Source organism: Myxocyprinus asiaticus, chromosome 40, assembly GCF_019703515.2.
Source record: "Myxocyprinus asiaticus isolate MX2 ecotype Aquarium Trade chromosome 40, UBuf_Myxa_2, whole genome shotgun sequence".
Lineage (NCBI taxonomy): Eukaryota > Metazoa > Chordata > Actinopteri > Cypriniformes > Catostomidae > Myxocyprinus > Myxocyprinus asiaticus.
Genome location: NC_059383.1, coordinates 36,741,895 through 36,765,587, shown reverse-complemented (window position 1 = coordinate 36,765,587; position 23,693 = coordinate 36,741,895). Strand labels below are relative to the sequence as shown.

The window sequence follows — 23,693 nt, the reverse complement described above, 5'->3', positions numbered from 1 at the left end:
TTTGTCGGGTCTTTCCATGCAGTTAAGGTCTTACCAGCCTGAGAAATGCTGAAAGGTACTGAAGGCAATAAAAACTATAAAATAGAATATAGATTGCAAATGAAATACAATGCGGATATATGTAGTGGAGTCCAAAAGTCTGATATCACATAATAAAGAACTTGCACTTTTACTAGGTCACTTATAAAATAAATAAATAAATAAATAAGAAAAAAGCACGTTAAAGTGATAGTTCGTCCAAAAATGAAAATTCTCTCATCATTTACTCACCCTCATGCCACCCCAGATGTATATGACTTTCTTTCTTCTGCTGAACACAAATGAAGATTTTTAGAAGAATATTTCCACTCTGTTTGTCCATATAATGCAAGTGAATGGGTACCAAAATGTTGAAGCTCCATAAAGCACATAAAGGCAGAATAAAAGTAATCCATACAACTCCAGAGGTTAATTCTATATCTTCATAAGTGATATAATAGGAGTGGATGAGAAAAAATATTTAAGACCTTTTTTTTAATACAAATTCTCCTCCTTGACCAGTAGGTGGCTATATGCACGTAGATCGTAGATATGCGAATCGACAAAATCAAAAGAAGATTATGAATGTGAAAGTTCAGATTGATAATAAAAAAGGACTTAAATATTGATCTGTTTTTCATCCACACCTATCACATCGCTTCTGAAGACATGAATTTAACCACTGGAGTCTTATGGATTACTTGTATGCTGCCTTTATGCACTTTTTTGAGCTTCAAAAGTTCTGGTCACCATTCACATGCATTGAATGGACCAACAGAGCTGAAATATTCTTCAAAAATCTTAATTTGTATTCTGCAGAAGAAAAAAGTAATACACATCTAGGCTGACATGAGGGTGTGTAAATGATGAGAGAATTTTCATTATTAGGTGAACTATCCCTTTAACTGCTTCATAAAGATTGTTAGATTTTCTTGTTTTTATTGAATCACACATGATGCTCTCTGGAACATTCTCAAATCATGTTCAATAACATGATCATCATTTTATGCACAAACTTGTGGACTTCATGCAAGCTCAAGAGCATGCTGTCATTAAAGAAAAAGGGAGATAAAGGGAGATATACCAAATACTAAGACATTCTCAATTTCTTGTTGATTTTTCACTCAAATTTGTATGCTTATATACTGTGATTTGTGATGGAAAAAATATTATTCATATATTTCTTTTTAAAATATATGAATAATATATATATATATATATATATATATATATATATATATATATATATATATATATGCACATATGTCAAAGTAAATACAGGATAAAGTAAAAATCATAATTAACTTTTTTTTATTTTTGCATTCATCATTATGGATATGCTTATAAAATGTATAAAACTAACAGAGGGTAAAGCAAACTAAGAGGTCCAAATGACAACACACAAGTAAACAAATACATAAATCTAAATCTAGAATAAATAGTGAAACAATAATGCAGGGTTCTCGGAAGGGTTTTGCATTTTTGTTTGCATAAAGAAACACTCCTGATTCTAGAGTTTTCTGAAATTACACACACACACACACACACACACACACATCTGGTCTGTTCTTTTGGTCCAGTAGTCATGATCAGAGAGCTGTAATGTTTGTTTAAAGATCCAATATTTACATCAGTAAATGTGCATTTGCAACCACCATGTTTTTGGTCACTGTATTGGGTCTGAATCATGATGTGAATGTACACAAGAATGTATATTCCTCTATATGTATGTGTGTGTGTGTATGAACAGTTGTATCATTGCATTTAATCTATATCCAGGTCGCTGTCTGAGTCACTGGGGTGAGTGACAGCCGCGTTTCGAATAGACGAGTGTGTGTTTGGCTGTGTGTATTTCTCTGGAAGCAGGCCGTATTCCTGCAGCAGCGCTTCGACGTCTGTGGCGTAGAAATCTTCGCCAAGCTGATCGGACACGCGCACCAGATTGCCCACCAGCTCCCCTCCACGGTACAGCAGCAGGGCTGGCAGAGCTGAGCTGCGGAACAGAGCGCTGGTGCCCACCGCAGAGCCCCTGACCCGACAGAACTTCACCTGTGGGTCACAAAGAGAAAAAACAGAAGTGAACAAATTCAGCATTTACTTCAAAGCCAAAATATTCTTACTGTGAACACCTAAAAGGTTGCACTCTTCACAAAACACCCAAACACAACAGAAAACAGCAGTGTCATTTCCTATTCACAGTCTTAAGAATTCACAGCCAAAATTTTCCAGAAATATTTATTAGTTTTGCTGATGCATACCAAGTCACTGAGGCTGACTTGTTGCTGTATCGTTATCAGAGATGTGGATGAAATAAACTTATGACACATTTTAATTAATGGAAGACAAATGATTTCAGGATGATTCAGGATATAATATATTAGTACGGTCAATTATGATTAATCTCAACATTTTCTTGTGGTTACATGATTAATCTTAAATTTTGAGATTCATTTTGACATTATATTGAAAATCATGACATTAAGGCATGGCTTTCAATGAAACTGTTCACTAGGGACTCTAGGACATGTAATACATTACATTAGAGGTAGACCGATATATCGGTTTTACCGATTAATCGGTACCGATAGTTGCTTTTTGGAACTATTGTTATTGGCAAAACTTTATGGTGATATTGCTGATATTGTTTTTTCATCATTACGTCATTTCAAAATAAGAGTCCCCAGTGTGTTTCGGACTTGCTTATTACTTATAAGTCCCGTGTTATGCACCAAATCTTAATTTTTTCTGGTTATTTTGGGGATTTTGGTTGAACAATAAACTGCATCTGGGATTTTATTAATTTAGGACTCTTTGTCTGTGCCTGTCATAGTAAAGTAAGAATAAGAAATGTTTTTGACATTCTATAAATACATTTTAAAAACTATCGGCCTTTCCCAAAACCTTAGTTATCGGTATCTGCAAAATCCACTTTCTGTTTACCTCTACATTACAGTATGATTTTTCTGTAAAGCTGTCTAGAAAAATTGTGTATTGTGAAAAATGTTATCCAAATAAAAATGGCTTGATTTGATTTGTTGTAATATGTTTCTAAATGTACTTTTAAAATACAGTGCATTCATCGGCTATTGGTGTTCTCTTTTAAAAGACTTGGAATTCGCATTACAGCTTATTAAAGTGTGAAATTTCGGCACAACTAGCGTCACCAAAACAAATAGCAAAAATAATCACTGTTTTCAAACAGATTCCAGAAAACTTTTGTGTCACGTAATAAAGTCATACAGGTTTGGAATGACATGAGGTTAAGTAAATGATGACAGAATTTGTATTTCTTGGTGAACTTTATCAACTTTATTTAACTTATCTCATAATTTAACCCATTAAAGAAATGTCAAGCTAAAATGAAAATTCTGTCATCATGTACTCACTCTAATGTTGTTCCACACCCATATGGTTTTCTTTCTTACTTTCTGTTTTTTTTTATTACATACAATGAAACTGAACTGTGACTAAGGTCATCATTCTTCCTAACATCTCCTTTTGGTTTGGAGCAACATGACGGTATGTAAACAGTGAAAGAATTTTCAGTTTTGGGGTGAACTATCCCTTTAAAGGAATATTCCAGGTTCAATACAAGTTCAGGTCAATCGACAGCATTTGTGGCGTCATGTTGATTACCATGAAAAATAACTTCGACTTGTCCCTTGTGGAAAATTTATTTACATTATGCTCTGTTTCTTTGCTATTATTTCTTATTAACTGTAAATTGCTTTCTGTAAGTGAACCAAACATGTTCAAATGCTTAGAGAAATAGTTTCTCTTTGTGTAGCTAAGTCGACTGAAGTTTTTTGTGTGGTCATCTCTGCCAAGTTCAGAGATAAAAAGGAGGCAGAGAACTGTGTCTTATCAGAGAGCACAGCCGAAGAGTGAAAAACATATTATTATGGGATGTACTGAGGAAGACTAGTGTGGATGAAGAATAGTGCATTTCAGGACAGGAACCTGTCCATGTAAGGTGAAGAAAGACAGGAGGTTCTATGGTAATCACTTTTTATATTTAGCCAATCATTTAGTTGATCCTTTGTCTTCTGAAAAATGATTATGCATGATTGTACTGAATAAAAATCTGAATTTTGGGACTAACACTCGTAGCTCTCTGAGGTATACTTTGGTAGTAGGAGAGGCTACCCGGGCTCGTGAATAAGAAGAATAAAGAGTTTCTTTGCTTAAGCTTTACCACTGGAGTGGCCTGATTCATTTCACAGGTGAATTTCCACCACACCCTCTTTTTCATTAAATAAAATAAAAAAATCAATCAGGCACTTACAATGGAAGTCAATGGGGGCCAATCTGTAAATGTTAAAATACTCACTGTTTCAAAAGTATAGCCACAAGACGTAAACATTATACGTTAACATGATTTAAGTGTCATTAAATCGCTAACAAACCTTTTTTGTGTAAAATTATTTCCAATTTTACAACTTTGTTGCCATGACAACGTAACGTTAAAACCCTAAAATGACAATTTAAACAACTTTACAGCTCAAATAATAAACAAACAATTCAACAAAACAATTTTATACAATTATAAGCTCCAAAAACTGGCCCCATTCACTGCCATTGTAAGTGCCTCACTGTAACCAAGATTTTTGCTTTTTTTTAAAAGAAAAGGACGAATGAGGGGCCTGGGTAGCTCAGTGAGTAAAGACGCTGACTACCACGCCTGGAGTCACGAGTTTGAATCCAGGGCGTGCTGAGTGACTCCAGCCAGGTCTCCTAAGCAACCAAATTGGCCCGGTTGCTAGGGTGGGTAGAGCCACATGGGGTAACCTCCTCGTGGTTGCTATAATGTGGTTCTCGCTCTCGGTGGGGCACGTGGCGAGTTGTGCGTGGATGCTGCGGAGAATACCGTGAAGCCTCAACACGTGCTATGTCTCCGCGGTAACGTGCTCAACAAGCCACGTGATAGGATGCACAGATTGACGGTCTCAGACGCGCAGCCAACTGATATTCGTCCACCGCCACCCGGAGTGAGGCAAGTTACTACGCCACCACGAGGACTTAGAGTGCATTGGGAATTCCATATTGGGGAGAAAAGGGGAGAAAAAAAAAAAGGACTAACAAGTCGAAATGAATTTTTGTGGTAATCAACATTATGCCACAGATGCTGTCGATTGAGCTTAACTTCTATGGAACCCGGAATATTCCTTTAATGCTGGCAGCCCTATAATGAACACATTTCTTCATTAGTGTTACCATTGGATACTGTAGTGCCAGGCAGAGCAGGCTGCCCTCCATGGCCTGGCAGGCGGGCACCTCTGGCTCGTAGATGTGGACCAGCACTAGAGTGTTCTTGCCCTCCTCGTCGATGGCATGCAGAAACTCCTCTCCCGAGGAAATGTCAATCACCTTCTCAAAGCGCCGCCCCCCACACAGATGTCGCCTCATCTCCTCCATGCGCTGCAGACGGTACTGCTGGAGGAAGGCCTCATCATCATCTTCATCTTCCTCATCCACACGAAGGGGCATCTGAAGTGAAAGAGAAAGTGATGGTTAGGACGTCATTCTGCCAGTAGAAATGCACCAACCAGTAATGATTTTGCTGTGCCGTTTATACCGTGGTAGTTAATATATAAACCATTTATTTATCTAATGTATACTGTGAAATATACCATTCCCATGATAAAAAATTACTCCAATAATAATAATATCAGTTTTTTGTCATACCGCCCACCCCTACTGATGGTCAGTGTTGATCTGTGTATAGAGCGTTTCTCACTTTGCCTGCGATCTTATCTTGCAGGTCTTTCTCTTTCTGTTTGTCGGCCTCTTCATCCAGGTGTGATTTGCAGGTCATGCTGAGTTTTTTGATGAGTCGCTCCATCTCTTTCTGCTGCTCCACACGCTGCTCATTCTCCAACTGCTTGTATTTACGCCAATCATTAATCACACCCTTGGGCCCTGTGAGAGATACACACACATAAACGCAGTCAGATCTGGCAACAGTCTCCCGGATATGTAATTGATATGCTTGGATTCAGCACATGAGAAACAGACTTACCTATTTTTAAAGGTAACATGACTTGTTTTTTTTACTAATGGCTGATCGGGTGAGTGTTTGGGAAGCTTGTATGAAAACAATCATGGTTGGTGATGCTAGTGGCACTGAAATTGCAAACTTCACCTTTAAAGGTGCTGTAAGAGGCCACCATGTTGAGATCAAATGACCAGCCAATTACTACTCACTTTATCTACTATCGTTCAATGACAAAACACTGAAAATACATCTTTAAAGATGCTGTTTATTCTAACTGAAGTCTGCAGTGTCAGATGAGGGGCCTAAGAGGATGTTATGTTCCCTCGGCAACCGTACCAGTGTTGACCGAACTGCCGTCTCCGCTGTAGTCGATTTCCACATCCAGCACTTCCTGATCGCGGATGGTTTTGGAAGCGTTCTCCTCTTCCTCATGGTCACTCTCCTCATCCTCACTGCTGCTGTAGTAATACTGCAGCTTCTCCCCTAGTATCTTATCATCCAGCGTTGTCATGACTACTCACTAAACCAAAGGTGAGAGAAAGGGAGTTGTTGGGGTGTTAGTCTCTTATAGGAATTACACTTCACACTGACAAGAGTCAAAATCAGAGGTTTAGTTTTAGGCCTGATGGTAAAACAAACAAAAATCTCTCTTTAGGATCTTTGTACAGACAGAGAGAGAAAGTCATAATGGTTTGAATAAGACCACTGTCTACCACTGGTCAATCAAACAGATTGCCCCACCCCAAACTCATGCCATCGGTTGTGCTAATGTTTTGACTGTGCCACGGAGCCATCGTGTTTACACTTTTCGGGGGAATCAACCTACCGATAACTTTTAGTTGTCTCTGTATTTTAAACTGAGACAGGAGAAATTATTTTAACATTATCTATCTATCTATCTATCTATCTCTCTCTCTCTCTATATATATATCTACTGTGTCTGTCTGTCTGTCTGTCTATCTATTGTGTTTAAATAGCTCTTTCTATTGTGTCTATCTATCTATCTATATAGATTTGTTAATCTTAACTAGATTTGTATCCTAAGGCAATTATGACATTATCACTAAATATAGACATGTTCAAAATGACCTCAAGGGGAAAATAAGCTGGGCTGGTAGGAAATCCAGTTAGCCCTCGTTGAGCTGATCTCTAAAACTAAAAAGTTCTATTTTAAAAAATTGTGTATTCAATAAATAAGCTTATTGATTCAACATTACACAGGCTCATATATCAAAACGTGGAGGAAAGAGCTGTAAAAGGATTAGCTAGTCTGTCAAACATGCTAGCTGTTTCTTTTGTATTTCTTTTTTTCAGATGACATTTGAGGAACATCAAACTACCAACATAAAATAAATAATCAATACTGTTCACTTACAGGCCGTATGATTTTCAACAATTGATCGATATTGTGATATTCGTGATTGTGTGTGTTCGCGGCTAGTGTACTAGCTAGTCGATTAACTTACCACACTACGGCATTTCTATTACAAAAAATCGAACAAATGATCACATATTATTAATACAAAAAAGTGGTTATATGATTATTTTCAGTGTGGTAAACCGACTGAATCTTACCGATATATGGCCTCTTTATAGCTAAATTAATCTCCGAAACAGCCGATGGTGATGCCACTGTACATCTGCTGCTGCAGCCAGCGCAAGAACACGTATTAGCCAATCACAGTGCAGAACACGCGACTGACATCAGTATAAACCAATGAAAGCTTGAAACGATTGACAGAAGGCGGGTCGAACATATTTTGGTGTTTGTGTTTAGACAAAAGATAAATCGTGTAGATTATGTTACATTTGACGTTACTGTTTCCCTTCAACTGATTAAAAAAATTTTTTTCCCGCGAAACAACTGAAAGCCATTCAGTATTGCTAAACAAACAACTAATAAGATTCGTGAAATACATTTAAAAATTATTCATAACATATACTTTTGCAACCACACTTTGTCAAGATTTCTTGTAATTGATGAAAATTGTTCGTTTTGTATAGAGCAGCCAGAGACAATAGAATTTGTTTTCATCGTCATAGCAAGTTACACTACACAGCTAACCTGCTCCGTAGCAGTTCTGGATTACAGATCGCTGACAGATGCTGAACCAATCAGCTGTGAGTAAAATGACATCTCTGACGCAATCAAGTCACTCCCCCGTGTCTCTTAAAGCACACTTTGCAAATAAAATCTTAGAAATCCACAAAATCGACTCTTCATGATAAACTATTTGAGATTCTAAATGTAGATTTTCAGCAGACAGAGTGTTGTATTTTATTTAAAATTGAATTGCTTTTCATTTACCCCCTTTAGCCATTGCAAGAAATATCTTTGAAAATATAAACATACTATATTAGGCTATCTATAAAACAGCCAGTAAGATGGACTAATATGATACCTGCAAAAAATAATCGTTTTTAAAATATTAAAAGCTCAAGATTGCTATGGAAAGGGGTGAATGCCACCCAAACCCCGTCTTGCTTTCATGGACTCAAGATGAACATACAGTATTTTACTTGAAGTTATAATAATATAAGCAATAAGCAATATAAGCAGTACACAAAATACGTCATTTATAAAAAGAACAAATACATCTTATTATTGCATACCAATTTTTTTGCATATACAGTATTCCAAGTGCTCACTTTTTAATTCATCAATAGTAGCTATTATTTTTTTTTTATTATAAAAAATAATTTCTAAAGAAAATGTACAAATTGTACATCAAGAAAGATAAATAAAAAAATAAAAAAACACAATGTTACTTTGAATAACCATATCAAATAACCATTCACAACATATTTGATAACTTGTGTAATTCATTCATTTACATGTTATATTTTATTTCAAATAAAACGGAAAGAATGTTAAGGCATCACTTCCTTTTTAACAAAAAAAAATTAAATTAGGACATCATACCTCGTATTTTAACTAATTTTGTTCAAAAATCAAGAATCTGAAGGAAATATTCTATCTAAATTAATTTATAATATTTTTTTAAGCAAATCCCATTTATGTTCACATTCCAGACTTTTATTATTAATTAGAAATGTTATTTGGTATATTTCCAAAATCGTTCTTCTCCATCTTGGAAATTGTGGGGGATCTGGTTTAAGCCACTATTTTGATTACCCTAAATATATTTTGTTCAGTTTTATTTCTTAAGGACAATGGCATTTTACACAAAATAAGGTTTTCTGGATAATTTCTATTGTGCAGTTAAATATCAAATTAACCTGTCTAATCACTTCATTCCAAAAAGTTGTCAATTTAGAGCACTCATGGAGAATTTGACAGTAATGAGCATTTCTTTCTCCACAATTTCTCCAACAATCCCCTTTTAACATACTATTGTATTTACTTTGAATAACAGGTGTTATAAAACATTCATTTTTATCTTCCAAGCATATACCCTCCAAACACTGGATTGAGTAGTATGGAATGTATTATAGGATATTTCTTCCAGTCTTGCTGACTAATTTTTATTTTTAATTCATCCTCCCACCTATATAATTTCATTTTGAGTGTCCTGTTGATCTCTTTCAAATGCACACTTTAAAATTCCTAAATGTTTTATTGTATTAGTTGTATTGTATGTTATATAATTTATTAATGGATGCATTTTCTTTCTTTTTTCTTTCTTTTACTTTATCTTTTGTTAATAAATATCTTCTTACCTGTAAATAATTAAAATATTGTGAATTTGGAAGCTCTTTTTTGCTAGGTTTGAAAAGTTATCCATTCCTTTATCAGTGATCAGACCTCTATCTGTCCAGAACTTAAACGTATTATCTAATCTATTTGGCATGAAATCAGGATCTTTAGAAATGTCTTGTAAATTAACTATATCTTTCTTAATTTTACTATTTTTCGTTTATTCTTACTAAATTCTAAATGTACTATTAATACAAATATGATCTATTGATTTAAATTTGTTGCTTTGTTTGGGTAGGAACAGGGATATACTAATAGTTTCCCCCATTTGATAAATTTCCATCTTCCTCCATTTCACTTTAGATTTTTCTTTCATCCAAATCAATATAGGTTAAAATTGGGCAGCTTTACAATAATTTATTACATTTGGGAATTCTTGTCCTCCGAGCCTTTTTGACAACTTAATAGGTTTCCTATTAACCCATATATATTTACAAAGTCATTTATTCCATTGTCTAATAACACTTTTTTGATACACTAACTGGTAGATTTTGAAAAAGGAAAATAAACTTAGGGAGAATATTCATCTTTATACTTTCTATTCGTTTTGTAATCAGTAGTAGCCTATATTTGTGTGTAATAGTTTTGAATGATATATTAAGTTTTTAATTCAAAGATATATAAAAGCTTTTATATTTTAAATAAACGTAAGCTTTTAAAATGAATAAGCCTGTGTGTTCTTGTTGTGGACCTATATGAATTCACTTACGCATTGATAGTCCAGCTGTTTTAAATTTTTCTTGAGCAGCAGTCTTCTTGAGCTCTCATATCAGCCGCTGTTTCTTCTTGTTGTGTAAATGTCTTTAACTGCTTCATAATTTTACAGTTATCCCTTGTATTGTGTAAATCATGTGTTTTAAGTCTTCATGATTTCATGCAGAACTCTTAAGCAGTGTAAATGCATTTTATTTCTTATATATATATATATATATATATATATATATATATATATATACACACACACATATATATATATAGTGTACGGACTGATCTATTGTTATTTTTGTAGGGTGAAGCAAAACATAATTTACCAACAGGAGTATTAACCAAACTCAAAGAGACTGGAAGCAGAGATTGAGCAGCTTAAATAAGACTTCAGCCTTTGTAAGAAGTACCCTACCTCTCAAAGAGAGATCTCTTTATAGCCACTGGTTAAATCTCTTCTGAATTTTATCCGAAAGGGGTTGAAAATTAAAAATACATCTTTCTTTTTCGTCCTTCACTATATGAACTCCTAAATAACAAACCTTTTCTTTCACAGAAATATCATGAATAAAGGGGTCATTGCAGTTTTTTATGGCCAAAATCTCACATTTTTGAATATTTAAACGCAGGCCCGAGGCTTTGGAGAAAAACTCAATAAAATGTATTGCCAAAAGGAACTGCATAGCATCCCTAAGAAAGAGGGTGGTGTCATCAGCAAGCTGACTGATGATCACCTCTCCTTCAGCAATAGCTACTGCTTTCAGATTGCTAGTTTGTATGTGAGTACGAAGAAGCTGAGCAGTGAGAAGGAAAAGGTAAGGTGAAATGGGGCAGCCCTGCCTAATTCCCTTTGAAATTTCAAAACGGTGGGTTGCACCATGTTTTAGGACAACAGAACTACTGCCATTCGTGTATAAAGTTTTTATTGCACTACAGAAGAAATCTCCAAATTCAAACATTTCCATCATCAGAAACTAGTCTGGAATAATCTAAAACATCTAAAACTAAACAAATATTATTTGAAATATGTCTGTTATTAATGAATCCAGATTGAGCCTCATCTATTATAGAATCGAGCACATTTTTAATTCTTTTGGAAAGTATGTGAGCCAAAATCTTATAATCATTATTTAATAAACTTATTGGGCGCCAATTGTCAATAAAGCAAATCTTTGTTCTGTTTAGGAATAAGGGAAATTATTCCTTGAGTCATACTGGGAGGAAGTTTGTGGTTTTTAATGCATTCAATAAATACTTTCAAAAGGGGCAAGAATATCTGAGAATTGTTTATAGAATTCTGTTGTAATGCCATCATTGCAGGTGACTCGTTACATTTGAGATGTTTTATAGCATCAGCTACTTCTTCTAAGAGTATATCCTGATCACAAATATCTTTTTCTATAGCACTAATTGAATTTACACTTTCTAAGGAATCTAAAAAGGAAGGGGCAGTATCAGCACAATAGTTGGATTTATAAAGTTTAGCAAAACAGTTATGACAGAAGTGAGAAATAGTTTGATAATCATCAGTAACATGACCATTAACGCTCAGGTGGTGAATTGTGTTACGTTTACCCCACTGTCTTTCAAGATTGAAGAAATATGAGGAATTTTGTTCACCTTTTTCTAACCACTTAACTCTCGACCTGACAAAGGCCCCTTTTGCTTTACGTTCATAAATCTCATCTAATTTATAACATAGACCAATCAATTGCAATCTCTCCTCAGGTGAGAGCCTGTCGGGAGACCCCATAGAAAGAGAGGTGATTTCAGACACAAATTGCTCCTCTGAACTTCTGTTGAGGTTAGAAAGCAGAACACCATAGGACCTTAGATATTTACCAAGTTCATATTTTAAAAGTTCCCAATATCTACCAAATGCTCCTTCCTTTTGTGCCAAATCCCAATGTAAAGATTTTTTTTTTTTTGTAAGTTCTAATTGAACTGGATCATGCCTTAAGTAAGAAATGTTCATTTTTCAAAAAGAACTACGATGTGGTGCTACAAAAGGGGAGAATCTAATATTTATAAAAAAATGCCTTGTGGTCGGTTAGGGGAGTAACAAGAATATTTACTAAAATAGTCTCCTTTGGAATGCTACCTACAACCAACCAAAAGTCTATGCGAGACTGCCTCGTGCCATTTTTACTGCTCCAGGTATAAATATTCTGACTAGGGTGCATCTCCCTCCAAATATCAATCAAATATTTTTGCATGAAGGTTTTCAACGTATTACTGGATGAATCCGACTAGGAGGCCATCTGTCAGCCATTTAAAGTAATATTAAAATCACCACCCACCAGCAATAATGCCTGTGGGTACTTCTGAAACCAGAATGAAATTCTATCTTCTAAAGACTCAAAAAGTTTGTCATTCTCTGTATTAAGGTTGTATCCATAAATATTAACCAATATAAAAACAAAATTAGTCCAAGAAATAAGTAAACATAAAAAATGACCAAAAGGGTCTGAAAATGGCACCAAAACATTTCCAGAAAAATGTTGCTACCCCTGCAGATCTCTCAGAACAATACAAATCGCAAATCGTTATTCCACTGTGAGTTTTAAGCTGTTTTGCGAACAAAAATAAAGCTTACCTTTTAACAATATCTCTCTACCCCCTAAAAAAAGTGTCTATAGTCTAAAGGGAAAAAACCTGAGAACCATCACCTGTTCGGAGAAAATTGATATTAAAGCCAAACGTGTTTATATATTGATTTCTCCTTCTCCGTGAATATATATATACACACACACACACACACACACACACACACACACACATATATATATATATATATATATATATTGAAATCATTGTGTGTCCACTAACTGTCGCCTCAAGCTCTGCATTGAGGCCCAAGGTCCAGAAATCTTTTTGGTGCAGTGTAATGTTTCCAACTTGAGCAATTGTCTCATCTGGATCATTTTTACACAAAACCTGGTCAAGCTTTACCACAGAAAATGGTAAAGAGACCAAAATTAAATTCAGAAGACACAAAATATGTTAAGTCATAATAACAAACAATATTACCATTGCTAACTGCCTATCACTTGGCTGGAAATCCCAACAATTTCTACTGGCAGACAAGTGTTTGATGTCACAAACCATATGATTTCCTGTTGCAGTGCAGACATTTTGAAAATGAATTATAATACACCATAAAACTTCAACAATGTGTTACCGCTTCATAACACCCTAATTGAAAACACTCACCACCACCGTTGTAACCAACGTAGCAGTCGGGGTACTGTCCTCCATCACAACAACAGTCCCACCTGGTTCCTCAGAGGTGAAGCATGGATTACCTGTTTAAGAGAGTAAATTCATCAGTGGTTAGTGGACCATTACAATATTATAACATAGGATTTTTTTAAATGTCTTTCCACAAATTTTGGTAGGTTAATATGTTATAAAAGACAAGTTAAATTGACCCAAAATAGCTTGCCCATACATATTTGTCACCAGCATGGCCCCAAAAGTCTTCCTTAATCTGTCCAGCACTTTGTTGTTTTTCTTTTCATTGTAGTGATGAATTAGGTTCCTCATTTGAAAGAGATGTGTTGATGGCAAAGACGTATTCAAAAAGTAGTTGTTTTTCTTCATCTTTGCGAACAGTTGCTCTGCAACCTGGCTATTCACTTTCCCAGCCAACTGAGGTACTAGAGTGAGCTTCCTCAACACATCTTTGCTGTCTTTTGTATTGGCTTCATGAAACCGGTCATACAGCACATAGTGATCCGATGAACCTGTCACTGGGTGACCATTAATATCTTTTTTAGTGTTCAGCCAAGGTAGTGATACTTTAAGCTTACCACATTTGGCCAGTTCTCTGTTGGATTGAGAGGGTTCTGCTAAGCGACCTTCAAATGGAGAGATGGATACCTTCAAATTATGACATTTGGCATATGTTTCCAGGATAATAGTAAGTCTGCAAAGTCTCGAGGTCTCTCAGCTCGCAGATCGCCAGCAGGTGGGTGAGTCTTTTAGACCAAGCCTGTACAATCTATAGGGGGTCCAGTAGAACCGATGCAAAATCTTAAATTGCATCAGACGGATCCTTGCATCTCTAGATGCAGACCTGATGCTTTTTAGGATCCTAGCCCACTCTCCCTCCTCCAATAACAAATTTAAATCTTCCTCCCATAATCTTTTGAAAGAATTTAAAGCTCTGTCCCCCAGACTCTGAATTAACAGGGAGTAATACACTGATGCCTCATGACCCTTCCCAAAAGCAGCAATCACCACTTCCAGAGTATCTGCCTCTCTAGGGGGGTGTATGCTACTCCCAAAAACAGAGCAGAGCAGGTGGTGCAGCCGTAAATACTTGAATCCCAATATGTTGAATCAAATTTTCAAAAGATCTCAATACTCCACTCTCATATAGGTCACCAAGTGTATTAACCCCCCTCACAATCCAATCTGACCAACAGAAAGGGGACTTATTAATACATATTTTAGGGTTCAGCCATATGCTCGAGGCTACGTTTAAATAAATATCAGAATTAAACACTCTGGACACTTTTGTCCATATCGAGTGTAAATGCAAAATAACAGGATGCGACTTAACCTCTCCGGCTAGTTTAATCGAAATATAGGTGCAAGAACTTCCTTTTCAATACAAAACCAGGGAGGAGCTCTCTCAGGTGGAAGCGACCAATGAGCCAAATGTCTAAGACTGAATGCATAATAATAAAACAAAATCTTGGGTAGGCCTAACCCACCTTTGTCAATCGGCCTATGTAACTTATTGAAATTGAACCTGGGACGTTTACCATTCCAAATAAAGGACTTCGCTATGCTATCAAATTGCTTGAAATAAGAGAGGGGGACATCTACAGGGAGAAACTGCAGTAAGTAATTGAATTTTGGAATACAATTCATTTTAATAACATTAACCTTCCCAATCATCAATAAGTGTAATGAAGCCCACCTGTCCACATCATTCGAAAATCTTTTTATTAAGGGATCAAAATTAACTCTGACTAAATCAGACAAATTTGCTGGGAATAAAATCCCCAACTTAATGCCCTATTTGGGCCACTGGAAGGCACCCGGCTGGAAGGCCGTTACTGGACAGTACGCTGTCAAAGCCAAAGCTTCGGATTTAAACCAATTGACTTTGTATCCTGAGAATTTGGAAAAGCAGTTAATAATTCTGTGAAGGCAAGGCATAGATCTAGTAGGGTCGGAGACGAATAATAAAATATCATCTGCGTAAAGCAGAAGCTTATGCGCCACACCTCCCGCCGTCATCCCTGGAAAATCATCCTCCTTCCTTATAGCAGCTGCTAATGGTTCCAAGGCAAGACCAATAATTTCCCCAATAATGGGGAAAGAGGGCAACCCTGCCGGGTGCCCCTATCCAGAGTAAAATAATCTGAAATTAACCCATTGTTTGTACTGCTGCTACAGGGTGCCTATAAAGTAACTTAATCCAACCAATAAATTTACTCCCCAACCCGTATATTTCCAGAATCTTATAAAGATAATCCTATTCTACCATATCAAATGCCTTTTCGCCGTCAAGAGAGATGGCAGCGACCGGAGATTGTTCATTCGCTACTGACCAGATAATATTGATGAGACGCCTAATATTATCAGAAGAGCTACGGCCAAGAATAAACCCCACCTGATCTATACACAGCATGTACAGTATTAATTAATTGTTTGGTATACACAGAGATGCCAATTAAAGTCTTTCTTTCTTTCTTACTTAAGGACACTCTCTCAAATGTTATGAGTGCATCTCTGATCTGATAGCATGTTTTTGTGATGGAAAATCAATGACATGGAGCTTCCAAATGTGCAAGTATAAAAGTGGACCAATCCATTGATAAGTCCGGTCATAATTTACTGAAAGTAACATAGTAGTACTTTCCTTCAAAGCCACTTAAAAATGACAAATAATATAAAAAAAACAAGTGATTGATCATAAAGACTAAATACTAGCAGTGCATTATACTAAAAATGTAAGAGTAGATAAGGAAAATGCTATGTGTGGTGATGTGGGCGTAGACGAGCGACACCTGTAGAGAGTGAGGCCGGGAGAGGAAGAGCGATAAGGATTGACACCTGTAGGAAATTATATCTAACAGCTCTTTTGTTGCAGTGAGAGCTGGAGGGGGATAAAAGGGCAACCCAGACCGCCAGAAAGGAGAGAGACGGAGACTGTCAGGAGTGTCTATGTGTGTGTTCATTTGTTCTGCTGAAAAACATTAGTTTGTGTGTGTCACTGAAAAGTGTTGATATTAAAGACTTACGTGGACTGTTTATCTGGCTCCCGCTTCCTCCTTCCTACCTGAAGAGCAAGAGACATATTACAGTGGTTCTGAAACCCGGGATTAGGAGTAAAAATTCAGTAATGGAGTCCTCGCCGCTGATTTAAGTAATCAAGACCCTCGCCGGCATCCACCAAGCCCAACATCAGGCTCTGCTTGAGCTGTGTGTGGAACAGGAGCAGCAGTTCCAGGCACTCTTCCAAGCTCAAGCAGAGGACTGGCAGGTGCTACGGAGCTTGGTACACCAGGAGGGGTCTCCACCCACCTATGGCCGGGCTTAACGTTATGCTCGCCAAGATGGGACCTCAGGATGACCCGGAGGCTTTTATCGAGCTCTTCAAGCAGTTGGCCAAAGCATGGAAGTGGCCGAGCACCCAGTGGGCAGCCCGCCTACTGCCGCTGTTGTCTAGGGAAGCCCAACTCATGGGCCAACAGCTTCCTACGGCCAACCATCTGGTGTATGAGGACATGAAGAAGGCCATCCTGCAATGGGTCAGCCACAGCCCAGAACAACATAGACAGCACTTCCGCTCACGGATGCTCAACAGCTCTGTGACACCTGCCGAAGGTGGCTGCTGGCTGAAGAACGCAACGCAGAGGGAGTGCTCAATCTGGTGGGACTGGATCAGTTCATTGCCCGGCTACCGGAAGGAATGGCAGAGTGGGTCTAGTGCCACCGTCCAGCTTGTTGAGGACCATATGGCAGTGCATTTGGGGTCCGGCGAGCCCTCTACCTCTTCACTCTCTCTCTTTCTCCTCCATCAACCTCTCCTTCCCCATCCTGTTCCAGTTCCCTGGAAATGGGGAATCATGTCTCCAAAACCAGTTCCCCAGTCCAGTGGACCATTCAACCTGCCGGTTTGCCCTAATCCTCTCCGCTCTCCCACACAGACTGGTGAATCCGCTACCACGGGTGTGGGCGTGAAGTCTGGGCCGGTCTGCTGGAGCTGTGGAGAAATTGGGCACATCCAGGACCGGTGCCCCGCGATGGAGGTGGAGACACTGGTCTGGATCCCTGACGCGCCACAGGCCGCCCCCGATTGAACAGGAGCGTACTGGATACTAGATGTCTGTGACTCGACCCGGGCCCGATGGGACTCGAGAACCTGATGGGTTTCGGGCTGGGTTCAGGTCAGTTTTTCAAGTAGGACTATGTGTTCTTTTCGGGTTTGTAATTAATGAAAAAATAAACAGGCTTACCGAACTTGTTTCATGCACATGCTTTCACTCACAGACACGTGCGAACGGACAAGTTTGTGCACGTCTGTTCTGCTTTCCCATTGTTTAAACACATGCTGGATGAATGTTTTTGAAATTTGCACTGCATCTCGCTTTTTCTACAGTGTCTTGCACAGGACCGGCATATTTTAAACACCATGTCAAATTAAAAAGAACTTCACATTTTAAAAAAAGCATGTTGAGACACCTGCGCTCCATTTCATTTTTTGCGCTGCATCTCTAGATTGTTTTCAGCGCAGTTGTCACAAAGATTCAACATTCTAATCAAGTACAGGCTGCATAGAGGGGACTGTTGCAGTGTTTCATATTATTCCAGATTGCTCTGCACCAAGAGGGGACTGTTGAAGGGTTTCATATCATTCCAGATTGTTCTGCACCAAGTGAAGTTCAGCATATAAGACAATGCTTTTTTCCCCTTCTGCTCTAGTGTGCAAAGGGGCTGCTTTGCCTTGTTAAAACTGTATATGTTTACTGTTTCAATACTGTTATGAATGTTGCCTATATGCTTACATAAACTACAGCCTATTGCAACAGTACTTGCTAGGAGAAGAAATTAGATAGTAAGCGATTTCGTGTTTGAGCTTAAAATCTGACAGTATCGTTCAGGCCGGGTAGGTTCGGGCTACACGGTCTCGGGTACAGGTCGGGTTCGGGTTTCATTTTAAGGCCCGTGCAGACCATTACTGGATACCTGTGAGTATTAAGGGGGTACATACTAAGCCATTCACAAAAGCTTGGTTCAGTCCGAGGCTTTGGATACACACCGGTGTGTGAAGGTAAGGTGTGTGCATGGGGATATACAAAATTACCCTTTAGTGATGGTCACTATTAAATTTCGGTGACAAATTTTTTTGTAGCCCTCACCCTCCGATCCAACAGGTCCCAGACATGCTCAATGGGATTGAGATCCGGGCTCTTCGCTGGCCATGGCAGAACACTGACATTCCTGTCTTGCAGAAAATCACACACAGAATGAGCAGTATGGCTGGTGGCCTTGTCATGCTGGAGGGTCATGTCAGGATGAGCCTGCAGGAAGGGTACCACATGAGGGAGGAGGATGTCTTCCCTGCAACGCACAGTGTTGAGATTGCCTGCAATGACAACAAGCTCAGTCCGATGATGCTGTGACACACCGCCGCAGACCACGACGGACCCTCCAAATCAATCCCGCTCCAGAGTACAGGGCTCAATGTAATGCTCATTCCTTCGACGATAAACGCAAGTCCGACCATCACTCCTTGTGAGACAAAACCGTGACTCGTCAGTGAAGAGCACTTTTTGCCAGTCCTGTCTGGTCCAGCGAAGGTGGGTTTGTGCCCATAGGCGAAGTTGTTGCCGGTGATGTCTGGTAAGGACCTGCCTTACAACAGGCCTACGAGCCCTCAGTCCAGCCTCTCTCAGCCTATTAAGGACAGTATAATAACTGATGGAGGGATTGTGCGTTCCTGGTGTAACACAGGCAGTTGTTGTTGCCATCCTGTACCTGTCCCACATGTGTGATATTCGGATGTACTGATCCTGTGCAGGTGTTGTTACACGTGGTCTGCCACTGCGAGGACGATCAGCTGGCCTTCCTGTCTCCCTGTAGCGCTGTCTTAGGCGTCTCACAGTATGGATATTGCAATATATTGCCCTGGCCACATCTGCAGTCCTCATGCCTCCATGCAGCATGCCTAAGGCATGTTCACGCAGATGAGCAGGGACCCTGGGCATCTTTCTTTTTGTGTTTTTCAGAGTCAGTAGAAAAGTCTCTTTAGAGTCCTAAGTTTTTAATAACTGTGACCTTAATTGCCTACCGTCTGTAAGCTGTTAGTGTCTTAACGACCGTTCCAGAAGTGCATGTTCATTAATTGTTTATGGTTCATTGAACAAGCATGGAAAACATTGTTTAAACCCTTTACAATAAAGATCTGTAAAGTTATTTGGATTTTTACAAAATTATCTTTAAAATACAGTGTCCTGAAAAAGGGACGTTTCTTTTTGCTGAGTTTATAAAGAAGGTATGAGAAATCACAAAACATAATGTAACCAAATGCTACCATTTACTTAATAATAATAATATTTCAATATAACCATAATGTTAATTAAGACTTATACATAATACATATACAGAACAGCCACTTTTAGTGTTTGAATCAATTATATCTCTCACTAAACACTGTGTGAAATGTTTATTTTTGCCTTATTTTATTCAGTTGGCATGTTGGAGTTGATAACAGTTTGCTTAATAATCTCATTTCATATCTTGTATAATAAGGATAAATTTCCTCCTCTATGATATTGCATTATATTAGTTTTGTACAGTATGTTAACTTAATAGCCAAAATACTTGGACATATGTGAATGAGAATAAACCTGAAATAGGAATGTGTTTCAGTCACAATGCACATTATGTAGTTTAGAGATGATTTAGGGACATTTAAAATGTTTATTTCTATTTAAATAAATGTTGTATACATAAAATGTTCTGTTTGTCCAAGAATCCTCTTGCAGCAATGCAGGTCTTTGGCTGCTAGTTTTAGGGATGGGCACGAGTACTCGAGGCAGCAATGATCGATCATGAAAACGATGATCGATGGTGATCATGCATGATGTGACTTTTCAATTCATTCTAAATTAAGTGACAATTACCTGACAACTAAACACAAACATGTCAAAGAGGGAGCTTATTTTTTATAAAATTTTTAGATTGTTTTTTTACATTGTGATTTTGAGGGGTACATTGATTGTCAGAGATGTCTCATACAGTGGCTGCTGGTGCCAACATTTTCAGGTGGGGCTCTGAGCCAATGCACGCGTGGAAAAAAATGTTGTGCATGCGCACGTTTTTTGGTTATGGAGGCAGATAGATTTATAGGTCCAGACGTAAATTGCATTTTACACTGAATTCTCTTTCATTCTTTATATTATTTAATGCCAATATTAAACAAATTACAATTTTACAAATGTGTGTATATGTGTGTGTGTGTGTGAGAGAGAGAGAGAGAGAGACAGACACCTTATTTGTACAGGAATTTTGCCCTTCTGTCCTTCTGAGTGCCAAAATTCTCAATGACCCTATTATTGAAGTCAGGAATGCTTTGATAAAAATGTGCCTATTCTTATCCACCTCTTCATTGTGCTTTCTTACCCCGATTCTGTGGCCTTCGTCCAGTTGCGTAGTTATGTTGACTCTGCCAAGGATTGCTAGCTTGACGCTATTGTCCATATGTGCTCTTGTAGACTCATGTTTCTTCATCCTCTCTGATAAATGTTTTAGGTCCCTTAATCCTAAAAAAAAAAAAAAAAAAAAAAAAAAGTACATTTTCCATCTGTCCCCGTCATTTTAAAAGTAGACATGGAAAGCAAAATAAGGCATTTGCATGACTACATCCAGCTAGCCAAGCCTTTCTGCTGTACTAAGTACTGGAGAAGCATCGGGTGTACGTTTTGCTCTTTTCGCTTGCCTGTTGTTTGATGTTGATGTCAGGTTGATCTGGGCCAAGCTCTTTTACCCGTAGTTTCTCCACCAAAGTTCTACTCTCAAATGGATTTTGCTGAAGAGATCTTATTGAATTTGAATTTGAATTGAATTTTCTGCTCCTGTGTCCGCATTCATCATTGCTATAGTATTACAATCTATTGGCAGAGACTCTCAGTCATCCAATGAGACGATGGTGATAGGGAACGTGACTATGTCAAGAGTCCCTTCTGCGCATGCTTAGAGTGCTTCTCTCAGCACCCCTCAAGCCATAATATCGAGGATGCTGATTGGCTAAATTACTTTTGCACATGTGAATATCTTGTGTCAGCATTGGTTGGCACTACTCCACGAGGGGCGCTGGAAAAAGCGCCCCAAGCATGCGCCTTCCTCGACCTGGGAGGAGACAGGAGGGGAAAAACAACAAAACAAAATGGCGAGGGAAAGGCCAACAGGGAGCGACAGAGTGAGAGAGAGGAGAGAGAGAAAAAAAGAAACTCACCGGTTCTCTGATGCGCCGTCGCATGGTCCTCGATCACTACTCCACCCTCTCAGGCGGACTGCAGCCGCTCCTCCCCGGGCGGACCGGAGTCAGACATCCGACCCTCAGCGGACAGAACGCCCCTCCGCGTTCCCGGCGTCCCGTGGGGACACTCCTCCGCCCCTGGCAGCGGCCCTACCACTCCAGGCGGTTTGGGGTTTGATTGTTGCATTAATGGTGAATGTGGTCTGTGTAATCTTGTTTTTGACACACATTTTTTTATATCAATATGTCAAATGTTAATATGAATAAGTTGTCTCTCTCCACATGGAATGTGAATGGGTTGGGGCACCCTATAAAAAGAAGGAAGGTTATTTCTTTTCTTAAACGTAAGAAATATGATATTGTGTTTCTTCAAGAAACACATCTTACTCCACAGGAAGCTGAAAAATTTGGTAAGATATGGGGTGGACATGTTTTCTTTAGTGCTGGTTCAAGTAAGAGCAGGGGAGTCATTACAATGATAAATAAGCATCTACAATTCAAATGTCTCGAACATATTAAAGACAAATTAGGAAGAGTCATTGTTGTTTTATGAGAAATTCAGGGACAAATGTTGATTTTGGCTAATATTTACTCACCTAACGCTGATGATCAGGGCTTTTTTATAAATCTTGATGGGATGTTGCAAGCTGCTGGCATCCCTCATGACATAATATTGGGAGAAGACTTTAATCTTTTGATGGACTCAGTCCTTGATCATAGTGAAGCAAAAGTGTGCAAGCCCTCTAGAGCAACACTGACACTTCACAGGATGTGTAAAAATCTTGGTCTTGCAGATATCTGGCGACTTTTGAACCCATCTGGTAGGGATTATACATTTTTTTCATCAGTTCATAAGATTTACTCTAGAATAGAATTTTTTTTTTTATATCTAAGTCCCTCATTTCATCTGTTGTGGATTGCTCAATTGGAAACATTTTAGTCTCAGATCATGCCCTGGTGAACTTACAGACCACATACAGAGAAAAAGAAATCATATAGTTGGCGCTTTAATGTATCCCTTTTGCAAAATCCTGATTTCCAACAAATGTTAAAGACTGAAATCAGTGTCTATATGGAGACCAACTGGTCCTCAGTATCTTCTGTGGGCATGGCTTGGGAGGCACTTAAGGCTGTTCTTAGGGGTAGGATCATACAGTATGCCTCATTCACCAAAAAATCCAAAGCACGAGAACTCGTGGAGTTGGAAGGATATATTAAAAGTGCAGAGGCAGAGCTGAAGCACCGAATGTCGTCTGATGATCTCAGAGAATTGACCCAATTGAAATACAGATATAATACTATTTTGTCGCAGAAAGTGGAGTTTTGGTTGTTCAGGGCAAGACAGTCATACTTTGAGTCAGGGGACAAAGCAGGGAAGCTTTTGGCTAGCTATATAAAGCAGAGAGAGTTTTTTTCTACCATTCCCTCAGTGAAATCTGCTGGTGGTGAAATATTTACCTCAGCCATTGATATTAATAACACCTTTAAAGTCTTGATCTCTATAGTTCCACGTCTTCGTCTACTGATGAAGATATTAGAAACTTTGTGAAACCATTAGAACTCCCTAAACTGACGAATGAGCAAAAAAACTCTCTTGATTCTGAGATAAACTTGGAGAAACTTGACAAGGTAATTAAGTCCTTACCTACAGGCAAGGCTACGGGGCCAGATGGTTTTGCCATTAAATTGTTCACTTTTGTTAGAAGTTTATTCTGAATCATTAAAGAATGGAAAGCTTCTGCCAACCATGACAC

The 23,693-nt window shown here is 38.3% G+C and overlaps 1 protein-coding gene across 2 annotated transcripts; it reads right to left on the bottom strand.

Moving 5' to 3' along the window:
• Positions 1–1,310: 1,310 nt before the first annotated feature.
• LOC127430475 (phosducin-like protein) lies at positions 1,311–22,135 on the bottom strand. 2 transcript variants are annotated; one of them, XM_051680275.1, is made up of 7 exons: positions 21,916–22,135; positions 21,084–21,223; positions 13,650–13,741; positions 6,350–6,533; positions 5,756–5,937; positions 5,233–5,505; positions 1,311–2,067 (listed from the first exon to the last, which is right to left on the bottom strand). In XM_051680275.1, the coding sequence occupies exons 4-7, from the start codon at positions 6,522–6,524 to the stop codon at positions 1,783–1,785; spliced, it is 915 nt and encodes a 304-aa protein (XP_051536235.1). In that variant the 5' UTR covers positions 6,525–6,533; positions 13,650–13,741; positions 21,084–21,223; positions 21,916–22,135; the 3' UTR covers positions 1,311–1,782. The 2 variants fall into 2 exon arrangements, with proteins under 2 accessions (XP_051536235.1, XP_051536234.1); XM_051680274.1 differs by lacking the exons at positions 13,650–13,741; positions 21,084–21,223; positions 21,916–22,135 and adding an exon at positions 7,589–8,026 and having other exon boundaries at positions 1,312–2,067.
• Positions 22,136–23,693: the final 1,558 nt, after the last annotated feature.

Bases quoted from the DNA above. Each gene is read 5' to 3' on its own strand.
- LOC127430475 (XM_051680275.1), bottom strand. From the start codon at position 6,524: ATGACAACGCTGGATGATAAGATACTAGGGGAGAAGCTGCAGTATTAC. The intron at 5,938-6,349 runs GTACGGTTGCCG...TATCTCTCACAG, and splicing joins CGGCAGTTCGGTCAACACTG to GGCCCAAGGGTGTGATTAAT. The intron at 2,068-5,232 runs GTAACACTAATG...TGTGACCCACAG, and splicing joins TGGCACTACAGTATCCAATG to GTGAAGTTCTGTCGGGTCAG.